The sequence below is a fragment of the Homarus americanus genome, unplaced genomic scaffold (genome assembly GCF_018991925.1).
Source record: "Homarus americanus isolate GMGI-L3 unplaced genomic scaffold, GMGI_Hamer_2.0 scaffold32929, whole genome shotgun sequence".
NCBI classification, from domain to species: domain Eukaryota; kingdom Metazoa; phylum Arthropoda; class Malacostraca; order Decapoda; family Nephropidae; genus Homarus; species Homarus americanus.
The window spans coordinates 10,470,598-10,485,445 of NW_024737097.1; the positions used below are offsets into that span (position 1 = coordinate 10,470,598).

Sequence of the window (14,848 nt, forward strand, 5' to 3'; positions counted from 1 at the left end):
TCTGGACAAACTGAAGTTAAAGTGCTCCACCACTCCCATTGACTTACCAATGAAACTCTACAAGGAGTTCTCCCAAGAACTAGCCAAACCCTTCTGCTCCATCATCAATGCCTCCCTCAGTCAAGCAAGATGCCCAACTGACTGGAAAACTTCATATGTGTCACCAGTGCCCAAGTCAAGCAGTCAACAATCCTTAAATGAGCTACGACCCATTGCCATCACCACAATACCCAGCTTAATCTGTGAAAGTTTCATGTTTGACTGGGCTTATGCTGATATTGCAGGCACCATAGATCCTCAGCAATTTGGTAATATAAAAGCTTCCTCCACCACTCACTGTCTTGTCAGCATTCTACGACTACATATACCGCCATCTGGAAAAACGAAAAACGCTTCACAAACGCTTTTGACCTAGTCTACCATAATTTAATCATCACCAAAGCTATCAACCTCGGGTTTCGGAGATGTCTTATACCATGGCTCACAGACTTCCTTAGTGACTAAACGCCAAACCGTACGCTTCCGAGGGGCTGTCTCCACTTTTTAGTCACTCACCTGTGGCGTCCCCAAGGTACCAAGATGGGACCGCTCTGCTTCCTTATGCTTATCAATGATGCCCTAAGAGAAACCCCTGCTCGCTGGAAATATGTCGACGACTCCACCATTGGGATCAGTGTCAACAACTCTGCTCCCGACTATACTGCCCTCCAGGATTTATTGAACAGTCTCCAAAATTGGGCCACCAACAGTCACGTCCCCATCAACCATACCAAGACCATGGTTATGCACATCAACCTCTCCTCCGACGTTGTCCCACCCCCTTCCATTACTTAGGCCCCAACACACTCCAGGTTGTAGACTCCACTTAGCTCCTCGGCGTCACCATAGACAACAAACTAAATTGGAAAACACACATCAGTAAAGTTGTCAAATCCTCCAGTTTCCGTCTCCACCTCCTCCGCCGACTCAAGTCCCCCGTAGTTCCTGCTCCCGAGCTCCTCAGTGTTTACTCAACATTCATAGTTCCCAAGCTCACCTATATCTCCCCTACCTGGTCTTCCTCCCTAAATGCCACACAATGTAAACACCTAGAAAAGTGCAAAAGAGGGCATGCAAGATTATTCTCTCACCTTCCTACTCCACTTATCAAGAAGCGCTGAACACACTGACCCTCTCAGCTCTCTCTGACCATCACCATGACCTCATCTGCAAATTTGGTGAGAAACTTCTGCACCATCCTCAACACCGGTTCCTACTACCACCTGAGATCCCTCGTCCGAGAATTGCTGTTCGACACCACAACCACATCCAGCCCATATGAGCACGTACTGATCGCTATAAGTACAATCCAGTCCCAACCATTGTAAAAATTATCAATAACTTGTAATCAACCAGTGTATTGACTCCCGGTCAATCTTACCTTTTTGCACTGTCACTATGTTGAAATGCCCTGTTGTATGACCTTCTCCTCACCTAGTTATTATATATCATATTTATATCACTTATGTTACTTGTACAGTATATTATTTGTCAATCAAGAGACCCATTCCCCAATTATGCAACTGTATATTTTCAGCCTTCCGGCTGCCATGTTCCTTCAATAAACCGTTGATTATTATTATTATTATTATTATTATTATTATTATTATTATTATTATTATTATTATTATTATTATTATTATTGTTATTATTATTATTAATATTATTATTATTACACTGTATATACACACATGGTGAGAATACTGTAGTTATGTTAACCCAGAAATTTCAACTCAGGTATTCGTTCATGTCGGGTCGGCCAGGAACATATGACCGCTTCTTTGTTATCAACCCACAATCAGGAGCTGTTACCCACACTACTGCTGTTGAAAGGGCTGTCACTACAAAGTTTGAGATCGTTGTAAAGGTTTGTATACTTTATATTTGTTGGATGCCATTATCTTCCAGGTATTCCCATTAATAAGAAGTAAGAAGTTTTAGTTATGAATGAATTTGTTCCATATTACAACAGTAGCCATCAGTGTATGCACAGTAGTAATTGAAATTTTAAGTGGATTTTAATATGATTTAATACAGTGAAACCTCATCTATCCAGATTAATTGGGGGGAAGGTGCTCCGGATTAGCAAGATATCTGAATTATTGTAAATTTCAAAAAATTAGCAAATGCATAATAAAAAAAAGACAGTAATAACCCATAAAACACAAGAAAGGTGATTACTGTATTTATTTATAAGTGCTTTTCTTTAAATCGATAGGGCTCCTGACTCCTGAAGCTAGTGTAGAAGCAGTGAAGATGGGTAATGTGTAGGTAGTGAGAGGCATTTGTTTTAAACTGCAGTATTATATACTAGAGTACAAGTACAGTGGTCCCTCGGTTAACGAGCACAATCCGTTCTAGAAGGTTGCTCGTTAACCGAAACCATTGTTTCAATGGGTTTTGGGTAATTGGTTCCAGCTCACCGAAAATTGCCTAAATTCAACAAAAAGGGTAGAAAAGTACACTTACTTTGAGGTGTGTATGTAGAAGGCTCCTGGATGATGATGATGATGATGATGATGATAGGAATTAGAATGGGGGTGGAGGAGACGGGAGAAGAGAAGGCATTGGGGTGGAAGAGAAGTCACCCCATGGTGCCATTTCACCCATAAAATTGTAGTTCTTTTGGTGTAATTCAAGAATATTTTCTTTAAATCAACACTGCACTGTATTATATATTGTCAATATGTAAAATAAATTTCAAAATGACCAATAATTTGCTTGGAAACAGAAAAAAAGCGTTTAGTTGAAGAGAGTCTCAAGCAAGATGTTACCTCCACTGAAAAGAGAAAGAGACTAACGCCTATTTGGTGTGTTGCCAGGCTGGATGGCGCGCCAGAAACTAGTTTCTTTACCTTCAATTATGTTCAATAATTGTTAAAATTACTAAAAAATTTAATATTAAACTTTTAAAATTATTGAATACAGTCAACCCTCACTTTACGCGGTTAATGTAACCCACAGGGTACCGCGGAAAGTGAGAAACGCGTAAAGTGAATAACATAACATATGGGATTAAATGAAATAGAGACCAGCTGACCCCCAAACTCCACTTTTTGAAGACACATAACTATGTTGTAGTAAAAATAACATCTTAATTTTATGATGGTACATGCACACAATTAATACTTAAGAGAAATAGAGAAATACAGTCGCCAAGTTAATGTCCATTCAAATGATGGACTCAACTCCCTCCCCCTCTTCTCACACTACACTCGCTGGCTCTTCCCTCTCTGAGAAATTTTGGGGGGAAAACCAGGTATAGTAATAAATAATACCTCAAACTAAAGTTAGGATAATATAATTGACATTGCTGGATTCCTTGTAAGACCAGGAATATTTTGAATACAAATGTCATATATTTTGCACAAAAGATAACATATTTACTCAGAGTAAACATTATATCTAAAATTTGTATGTCTAATGCAAAATCTATGATGTTTATATTCAAAATGATCATCAAATTGTAAGAATTCCAGCAATGTAAATTATATTCTGGCCGGGTAATTTGTATGAATTTTATGAGCTAAAACAAATATCTTCAGTTAATAAAAAAAAAAATATTCTTCAGGACACTATCTGTCAATCAAAGTACCCCACCTTGCCTCCCCCCCTCTTCCAACCGCCAGATGGTCGGTCCCAACCCTCCCCCCCACCCCCCACCAATCCTCCCTTCAAGAGAAAGGTTGGGTGAAAAAACTAGATTTTAACATTTAGTATTAAATAATACCTCAGATTAAAGTTAGGATAATATAATTGACATTGCTGGATTCCTTGTAAAACCAGGAATATTTTGAATATAAATGTCATATATTTTGCACAAAAGATAACATATTTACTCAGAGTAAACATTATATCTAAAATTTGTATGTCTAATGCAAAATATATGATGTTTATATTCAAAATGATCATCAAATTGTAAGAATTCCAGCAATGTAAATTATATTCTGGCCGGGTAATTTGTATGAATTTTATGAGCTAAAACAAATATCTTCAGTTAATAAAAAAAAAAATAATATTCTTCACACCATGGTGCCAGGTGGTCGGTCGCCGGTCCCTCCCTCCCTCCCACCCCCCACCAACCGTCCCTACCAGATGAATGTGTGGGAATACCAGACTGTTTACCTTTTTAGTAATAAATAATAAATCAGACTAAAGTTAGGATAATATAATTGACATTGCTGGATTCCTTGTAAGACCAGGAATATTTTGAATATAAATGTCATATATTTTGCACAAAAGATAACATATTTACTCAGAGTAAACATTATATCTAAAATTTGTATGTCTAATGCAAAATCTATGATGTTTATATTCAAAATGATCATCAAATTGTAAGAATTCCAGCAATGTAAATTATATTCTGGCCGGATAATGTGTATGAATTTTATGAGCTAAATAAAAAAATTATACTTCACCTGTGTAAAGGGGTACACCCACCGCGGAATGTGAGCATCTTGGGTTCTGGCAGGGCACCGTGTAAACGTGGAAACGCGGAATGTGGGACCGCGTAAAGTGAGGGTTGACTGTACTGTAAACTTCTTGATATTTACTAAAATGGTAAGGAATATAAGCCCTAGAACCGATTACTGTATTGGCGGACTAATACTACAGCTGGTGGACCGCCAAATGCAAGCGAAAACATGTTGGGGTCGGCTCGTAAGAAACTCGTTAATCGAGGGATTGCTCGTTAACCGATGTTAAGAATCTTATGGAATGTAAATCGTTAACCAAAATCTCGTTAACCGAGGCGCTCGTTAACCGAGGGACCACTGTACTGTGCTACTAAATCACTTGTACACTAATTTTGAGTCACTATCTCAAACATCTACATGTAAAAACGTATAATTCTTTATCAGACTCATCAGATTGTAAAACCAATTGAGGAGGTTTAGGAGAAGCTGTAGTTATAGCACTGAGATCTGACATACCACTAAGACTTGAATTAGAATGAAAAGAAATGGAAGGGCCAGGAACTGACTCATTGCTTGTTATAATCAGAAGCACTTACCTCTTGATCTGGATTAATTAACATCCAGATCACCTGCATCCAGATTAGCAAGGTTTCACTTTCGATTTGTGTGAAAATTTTTGCGATTTAAAATTTTTGTGTACTACAGTGCACTATTAATTTGTGTTATCTAACAGGCAGAGGAAGAGAGTGAAGCAAAAAGATTTGCCACAGCCAAGCTGGTGATCAGTGTTGTAGGTGTGGACTCCTCCCCACCAGTGGTGACAGCTTCCTCCTATACTGGCAATGTAGATGAGAATGCTGTCCCTGGGACCCCTGTGTACGATGACTACCCTCGCCCCCAACCCATTACACTCACTGTCACCGATCCTGATCTTGTAAGTATAAAGTTAATGTGTATCACTAAATGTGGATGTAAACATACACACAAACGCTTGCTTCCTCTCTTAATCGCTAGGTACAGTAAGTAAATTAAGGGTAAACACATTCTTATCTAATTGCTTCAGACTAAATACAATACTATTGCCCAAAATATTAGTTTGTGGCAGTAAATTTCTTGCACAAAATGTTGCAAAACTTACAAACATACAAATATACAGTATTTAAAATTTAGCTCGTACAAAGGTTTCTAATTTTCCATGAGGAACAAATACTTGTACAGGTCTTATTTAATTTTTGTGGTTAATCAGGTCAGTGCTGTTTCAGGGATGAAATGTGTAACTAGACTTTATGTGAAAGTTTCTGGTTGAATATAAGATGGATTACATTGCACTTACTTTGAGAAAGTCCTTGTTTTTTTTGTTTTGTTTTTTACGGAGATTAGCCCACCCAGGCATAGGTCACTGACCCACATTGGGGCCTGGGGTGTGAAAATGTGTTAATTATAATAATAATAATAATAATAATAATAATAATAATAATAATAATAATAATAATAATAATAATAATAATAATAATAATAATAATAATAATAATAATAATAATAATACACAGTAAATAAAATTTATAATAAAAAAGCCGTTTTTTTCTAAAAAACAGTTTTTGTGATATAGCTCGAATGCGACATCAGCAAATGCTACCTAGGTATGTTAATTCCTAGCCAATTTGCCAGGCCAACATACAGGCAATTAAAACATTTAATAATTACTTAATAAGTAATATTAGGAGGACACGTCGCTACCTGGCATTTAATTGCAATTCTCAAACCCCCTCGTTCACTTCCAACTATGTGCATCGAGAACCTCATCTCTTGCCTCAGAGAGAGCAGTAACTAAAAGTCAACCCTCGAGGGGTAGAGATGGGTGGGTTATGGACGTCGCATTCGAGCTATATCACAAAAACTGGTTTTTAGAAAAAAAAACGTCTTTTTGTTCAAGCTGAATGCGACGTCAGCAAGAATACCCGAGCAGGAGGCGGAGAGGGAGGTGACTTTGCATACAAGGCTCCTCTGACTGAGATCCCGATTATATTATAAACCGTTTAGAACATTTCTTAAATTAGGAACATTTACCGGAAGGTAAAATGTTAATTTACTCAAAAAGGATACTCACTTTATTCTAATGAGGAAGAAGGTCCTGGTAGTGGAGATTGACTAGATGGGGGAGGGGAACCCAGCACCACCACATTTGAAGCATCTCTCAGAGATAGATGAAGATAGCTGTCTTTGAAAATTTTTGAAGATCTCCAAAAGCCCATTTCCTTGGTCTGACTGAGACTCATATGCCGCAGAAAGGCAACAGACCCTGCATATTTCCTAGTGTCATGTGCCAAAAATTTCTTGCCAGGGTCTGCTTCATTCACTAATTGAGATAAGGATTTTGTCAATTGACTAGGAGATAATTTCTTACCATCCCTTGATGAGAAAACATAAGGGCCTCTATTAGGGAATCTGGTTAACCATTCCTGAAGATTTTTAACGACACAATATGTGAGGAACCCTTGTTTCATTCATTAGACGTTTTATCCTAATAGGTTGAGCTTGGAAATCTTCCCTTTCATTTTTTCTTAGGATCTCCGTAGGAAAAAGGATAACATCCTCGCCAAAAAATACCAATAATGATGGATTATTGGAAATTGAAATCAGTTCACTGATTCTCATACCCGTTGCTATTGCTAGAAGGAAAGCTGCCTTCTGGAGCACTCTATCCCTGTTCAGATTTATATTGTAATTAGGCCCCATAACAAGATTAGTAACTTTTTCCAGAGACCAAGGTGGGATTCTCTTGGGTCGAGGAGGTCTCTGAATGAAAAAGGACGATCTTAACATTTGATAAATCCTTGGGTTCAAAGTAATATTAAAACCCCAAGCCAGAGGGTCAACCAACGCTGATTTATAAGATGCAATTGTCGATCCTTGAAGGCCTTTAACTCTGAACAGAAATTCTAAAAATTCTAATACAACTGTTTCCGATAATGAATCTGGAGTTGTTAACTTGATAAATTGTTGAAAAAGATTCCAAGCTTTCTCATATTGAATAGAAGTTTGGGGTCTATGACCTGCTAATACTTGATTAGCTATATTGGAATTACCCAAAAACCTATTTAAACTTTTTTGAGAAACTCCAAGCGTGAAGTGCCAAGGATATCTCGAACTGAGAATGTAGTACCTGGTCTAGACATCCTTGTTGCAATTGTAGAGGATTCGGGCACCAGTCCAGTAGATCCAGGCACCAAGGTTGTAGGATCCAATATGGTGCAATTAAGAGGACTTTGCCTTGGAAGGATCTGAGTTTGTGAACCACTTTGGGCAATATTTTCACAGGTGAGCATAGATAGATTGAATTCCAAAGGTTCCAATCTAAGAGGAGGGCATTTCCCAAAAGATTTGAGCTTTCCAGAGATGCATAAATTGGCATCTTGTAATTTGTTAGGGAGGCAAACAGATCTATCTGTGGAGTTCCAAACTTCTTCACTAGACCCTTGAACTCCGATACCTTTAGGGACCATTCTGTTTCTGTCGATACTGGCCGGAGACGGGACAGCGCATCTGCCCAATTGTTTTGCACTCACGGTATATAAGTTGCTTTGAGGTAAAGTGTTTGTGTTGCACAAATACTGAAATTTTTTTCTGATAGTTGTAGAAGGGGCCAAGACCTTGTTGACCCCTGTTGATTGAGACAAAAGACTGCCGTTTTGTTGTCCATGGCAAACAGGATCGTCATATTTTGTAAATTTGGGTTTGTTGACAAAGAGAATAGGACCACTGCTAATTCTTTTATATTTATGTGTTTGTCCCAAAGGAAGTTGCTCCACTTTCCTTGATTGAATTCCCCTTTTGAAGAATGGTATCCCCATCCTATTTTGGACTCATCCGTACAAACGACCAAACCTGTTTGAGGTGGAACCCAGGGAGAGGGACCTATTAGATTGTCTCAGTTTGTCCACCATAACAGATGATTCTTTATCTGAATAGGGAGAGAAGAGGCAATTTTTGTGTTTCTGTGAAACAACTTCGATCCCAGATGAGATAGTTGCTTTTTCCTTAACTTTCCCAATGGAACCACTATTGTGGCAAAATTCAACAGACCCAGAAGTTTTTCCTAATCGTGCCAAGAAACCTTGTGCTTTACACAAAAGGCTTCTACTTTGTTTATCAAATCTGTTACTTTTGTTCCTGACTGACTGCTGATTTGTATCCCAGTGAAGGCCTAACCAATTCAACTTTTGATATGGTATTAAATTTGATTTTACCTGGTTTATCTTTAAACCAAGGTTTTGAAATAGTACTAGTGTACGTTGGGTTGCCATTTGACAATCTTCGAAAGAGTTTCCCATTATCATTCAATCGTCTAGATAAGCAAAGGTTCTTATGCCCTCCTTTGCAAGGATCTTTCTGGGAATATTTTCCAGTTTTGTAAAGACTTTTGGTGCAATTGTCAGACCGAATGGCATTACTGTGAATTGATAACTTAATTCCCCTACTTTGAACACCAGAAATTTTCTGTACCTGGTAGCAACAGGAACATGATAATAGGCATCTTCGAGATCCACTTTTGAGATCCAAGCATTGGGCGAAATTAGATGCCTCAGATGGTCGTAAGTGAGCATCTTGAAACTTCTTTTGGGAATAAATTTGTTTAGGATTGAAAGATCCAAAATCCACCTTAATTTGTCGCTGCCTTTCTTGGGGACTGGGAATAGGCGAGACATGAAACATTTCTCTGACTGCAACGGTTCTATGACACCTCTGTTTAGTAGTTGACTTACAAATTTTGTAAATAATGGGGTTGGTTTTTGACCCTTCTTTGGGAATGCTAGGGGAGGGCGCCTCAACCAAGTCCATGTGAGACCCCCTTTGATTGTCTTATAAGCCCATATGGAAGAAGTCCATCTGTTCTCCCAACCCCCTAGATGACCCAGCTGTCTGGCTCCATTGGAAGGGGGAAGTTGCTGAGGTGGTGGAATAAGGTCTCTTTCCGTTTCTGAACAAACGGCCACCTCTATTACTTCTTTGATTATTTCCTCCTCTAAAATTTCCCCTTGGTTGATAACTGACCCGGGCAGCTGGTCTTGTTCCCCTGTAAAACCTTCCTCTCCTAGGTTTCCGAAAGGTCTGAGGACTCCTGGGGACATTAATATTAATAGTATTCTCCAAAGATGATCTATAATTAATCAATGATTGCTCACCAAACAAAGCAGGAGAAAGAGGAGAAGAACGTATCAACAAATAAGCGCTACCACTTGAAGCATTATTTGTTGCTTGTTTCCTTAGCTGGACTTTCAGTCTTAGGGCTTTCAACAAATGATCTAAGAATGAGTTGTACAGGGAATATGGGATTCCTTGTAGAGCAGCAGCAAAACATTTGTCCACTTCTGAATTTTCTTCATAGTCCAGCACAAACTTAGTTAATAACTGACACATCATAATTGCAGACCAAACATCTGCTGCCAATTTCCTAATTTTAAATTCTTCAAGCCGCAGTGCAGGGGCAACTGGTTTCAAATTTTTTTCATAACTTATATCAACATATTTTGAAGCTGACAAATATTGGGAAAGATCATATAAGGAACTCTTTTCTTCATTAAATTGGAACTTCTAAAAACTAAACTTGTGAGCATTCCTGTCAGAGGGAATGAATGTTAAGTCTTTCAATAAATTAACCCAGACTTTGTCTATTTCAGAGATCATCTTTGGGCAAATATCAGGCCAAGAAAGTGTAGCATTACCCTCCAAAAACAAAGAATGATGAACCAAGGTTGCATGTCCTTCCTCTCTCTTTGTAGTTGCTGAGATATCAGGGAGCTTAGAGACAGTTTCATAAAATACCTTGAATAAGGAATCCACAGATTCAGATGGATTAGTGAACAAAGAAGACTTAGCTCTTACCAATTTTATCCATGGCCTGTTAGAATTAACCTTACACTCAATATTATCTAGCAGCTGCATGTCAGTTGACAGCAGCCTGTTTCCACTCGCAGTAACCAACACTTTTGCCCAAGGTGGAAGTGGTTGCCAAGATGTGGATAGGATGAAGTCAGTCTCAACAGGTTCTTCCTGCTCAAGAGACTGGATACTATGATTAGAACCAGGCTCATCGTCCTGATCCTGGAATCCACTGAAATCAGATTGAGTAGATAGAGGTTTTTGTAGACTTCCTACTGACCCATTGTCTGGAAGGTCCAATAACTTATTTTTCTTAGCAGGAGCAGTCTTGTCTAAATGGGGATTAAGTCTTTTACCTAACACCAATAAACCTAAACTTTCTGCCAACTTGGGATCTTTCCATTGTTGTACATTGAAAAACTTATTCTTCAAGGCCTTATTCCTCCTATTTTTAATTTGTAATTGCAATAAATCTTTCTTATCACCTGTAGCTTGATGAAATTGAAAAATTTGATCATAACAAACTGCACATTCCATTCGTGAAAATAGGTTATTTGAGACACAGCTGCCATGAATTATGCAAGCCACATGAGGATCTATCTTAGTAATCCAAGTTGCTTTACATTTTTTATAATTACAGTGTGTATACAGTGTGTATATATATATATATATATATATATATATATATATATATATATATATATATATATATATATATATATATATATATATATATATATATATATATATATATATATATATTCATGTAAATCCACAATGAAAACGTGATAAGATAATTTTAGTCACATGAAATATTTGCACATCTTCAGAGCATGCCTGACCTTGAGCTTTGCCCGGTGATTTTATCAATATATATATATATATATATATATATATATATATATATATATATATATATATATATATATATATATATATATATATATATATATATATATATATATATATATATATATATATATATATATATATATATATATATATATATATATATATATATATATATATATATATATATATATATATATATATATATATATATATATATATATATATATATATATATATATATACAGTCAACCTCGCCACGCAGTCCCACTTTATGCTTTCACGCCACGCTGTACCCTGCCTAATCACGAATGCTCACTGGCTGTGCAAAATTTTTACGGAGAGTTTGTTAAGTGCGCATCGCCCAGTCATCAAACATTACCGAGTTCTCACCGCCACCCACCACAGCCGCCCAAGTCAGTGATAGTGATAATGATAGGAGGATATGGACTTATATGGACTTTGAGGGTTTGACAGTCTGCAAGCCTCTGTGGTGGATAGTGATACAATTGATACAAGTGACACAGGTGAGGGCCAATAATCTGCCCTCTGCCTCGGAACCAACCGCCCATCCCCGTGTGCCCAGCCATCTTTTCTACTAATGTAAGTGTTAAAAAACCTAATATTATTGACATTTCTCTTAATTATTAATTGTGTGTGCATACCATCATAAAATTAAGAAGTTATTTTTACTACAACATAGGTACTGTGTCTGAAAAAGTGGAGTTTGGGGGTTGGCCCGGTCTCTATTTCAATTAATCCCATATGTTATGTTGTTCACTTTACGCATTTCTCACTTTACGCGGGCCGCCGTGGGTGGCTTGGTGCATTGTCTAAGACAAGCAATGCTTTATTAGATATGTTACTCCTGGCATTATATCTTTCTACAACAGGGCAAAAAAAGTTAGTGAACCAGCCTTGGAAAAGGGTCATAGTCATCCAAGCCTTCTTATTGGAATGCCAAATCACAGGTAGATTAGACTTGGCATAGCCCTTGGATTTTCTGAGTGATACACAAGTAGGGGCTTTAATTTCATGTCACCTGAAGCATTTCCTCCCACAAGAAGTTTTAAACGATCTTTGGATGCTTTAAAGCCTGGTGCTGATTTTTCTTCAGTGGAAATAAAAGTTCTAGCATGCATGCGCTTCCAGAAAAGCCCAGTTTCATCAACATTGTACACTTGTTCTGGTGAAGGAGGTTTCCTTCATCAATGATTTTCTTCAGCTCAGCAGGATATTTATTAGCAGAATCTGTATCAGCACTGGCAGTTTCACCTCTCATTTTTATGTTGTGTAAATTAAGGCGCTTCTTAAACCCTTCAAACCAGCCTTTACTAGTCAGAAAAGGTTTAACCTCAGAAAATGCACCTTCCTCTTCTTGCAAATCATTATATAAACTTATGGCTTTCTGTTGAATGACCATAGTGTTTAGTGGCACATTGCGTTTAGTCTGATCTTCAATCCAGACACTCAGGAGTCGTTCCATATTCAGCATCACATCACTTCTATGAAAATACAAGGTTCGAGCAGTTAATGGAGTAGCAGCTTGAGCACTTGACCTAATTTTGTCCTCATTTTCATGGATTGTTCCCACTGTTGAAGTAACAAGACCTAATGTTTTTGCAATCTGGCTGAGTTTTTCTCCAGCATCAAAGCTTCTTAAAACGTCAAGTTTAATATCCAATGTAATGCCTTTGTGGCTTCTTTTTACATTACTGTGGTCACTTCCACTTGATGGCTTCTTTCCAGTCATCTTGAATAAGGGTAATGCACTGTACTATACTTACTGTATATTTGTGAAAGTTAAATCAAACTGCTGGGGCAAGAAACATGTGCGCACACTGGATGTAAACAATGGAGTGACTCTTGGCGGTAGCAAACACCAAGAAATCCACACCAAACAAATAATAATTTAAAAAAAAAAATTATGATTTTATATAGTGATTTTTTTTTTTATTGTTAAAATTTACCCCAATTTTCGTAAGGGCGGATTTACGGGCTGTAACGCAAAATTATTGGTCAAAATTTACAAATTCCGTAAGAGCGAAATTCCGTAACCCGGGCTTCCGTAACGCGGGGGATGCCTGCAATTAAACCAAATTTTAAGATAAACTATTCAGGACTATTTTGGTAAAAAAAAAGTGTTTATAGCTTAATTAGAACTGATTTTATAGACTGATATAAACATTTCTTTATTTATTTTTCATAAAAGAATTGAATCCCCATCATTATATCTTGTTGAAATATTTTGTTTAAGGATATTTTATTGAAACTGTCTTGTAGAGAGGCTATTTAGGATCATCACAGTACCAAATTCATCTTTTAACAAAATTAGAAATGATGCTATGGATAAAAGTTTATACAGTAGCTACTCATTTTTGCTCAAGTAATTATTTTCTCTCGTGACCACAACCTAATATAATGGGAGAGTGATAAGAAAATCATACAAAGTACAGTAAAAGTGTTTCATATGGTATACAGCACATGTATTATTGCACTATAGTATACCTCTTAATTAAAAATAGAAGCACATATTACATATTAATAGTTAGGTACTATATATACTTATTAATTATTCACTTGTTATAAGGCGGTTGAGTCTTGACATGAAGATACGATTGAGGCAGGAAGTAATTGTATTGTACAAGTATGACACTCATAATGTACGCCACCGAAGGTAGAGCAGAGGTTATCTTTTCACTGCTAATTTCATTGACTATGTACTGTACACTATTTATAAATCTTAGACACTTCACTTTTGTGTTCCCCATCAACAACCTCCACTGCCTCCTCAGAAGCAGCTGCTGAGTTTACCCCCCCACCCAGCCCCGCTTACGTGAACTTTCTCAACATTAACCAGTTTTGTTTTTAGTAGTTATTCTTCCGGGTTGAGGATGCATGTGTCCGGTGCTGTATCTCACTCTGGTTTGCAAGGGGATCCTGATCAAGAAAGTCTGGATTAGAGGGAGTTTACTGCATTTCAACATATTTTTTATAATTTCACAGACTGCCGGTGATGACCTTCCAACATACACTTGGGAGATGACTACCACTGCATTTAAAGTGGCCCCAGGAGGTCAACTTGTGGTAGCTGAAAATAGTCTTGACCGTGATCCTCCCAATCTTGGACTTTACACTTTTCAGGTCAGCTATTTTTTATTTTTTTAAACACATCTATGATGTAGAATTTTTTTGAGAATGTTATTAAGGAAAGTCTCCCATATTGATATTAATTGGTATGTTGCCAGTCTGGTCTACAGAGAATTCCATTTATCTATGTTTCCTTAACCGAAGAAAATTCTCATTAATCTGAATGTTTTTCAATTACTTGTGCAAATTTTCAAAATTAGAATATTTAACCATCATGTAATACCTGTAAAGTAAAAACATAGGAAAAAAAGAATGGACAATGAAAACGTGCAGTTAAGATGTGTACTTACCATTAGTGACTGTACTGTGGCAAACATTCCAGTTTTTATCTGACTGTCCTGGCATAGCCTTTAATGACTACCAGTTCATCTTATCCCAACCAAATCTCCCATTTTAAATGGTTGCTATTCCCACTTGATGTTCCTTTATTAAAACTTTTACAAGTACCTTTATTTTAAGATTATCCATTATATCAAGTTTTCTTTCAGTATGAACCATTTTGTCTTCTCTCCTTT

The 14,848-nt window shown here is 37.2% G+C and overlaps 1 protein-coding gene across 1 annotated transcript in view; it reads left to right on the forward strand.

Moving 5' to 3' along the window:
• Positions 1 to 14,848, forward strand: part of LOC121873111 (cadherin-99C-like) — a 143,295-nt gene that overhangs the window by 20,271 nt on the left and 108,176 nt on the right. Inside the window, exons 6-8 of the mRNA XM_042376423.1 lie at positions 1,777 to 1,906; positions 5,188 to 5,388; positions 14,190 to 14,327. Of these exons, the coding sequence (XP_042232357.1) occupies positions 1,777 to 1,906; positions 5,188 to 5,388; positions 14,190 to 14,327 (469 nt within the window). The remainder of the gene's footprint in view (positions 1 to 1,776; positions 1,907 to 5,187; positions 5,389 to 14,189; positions 14,328 to 14,848) is intronic.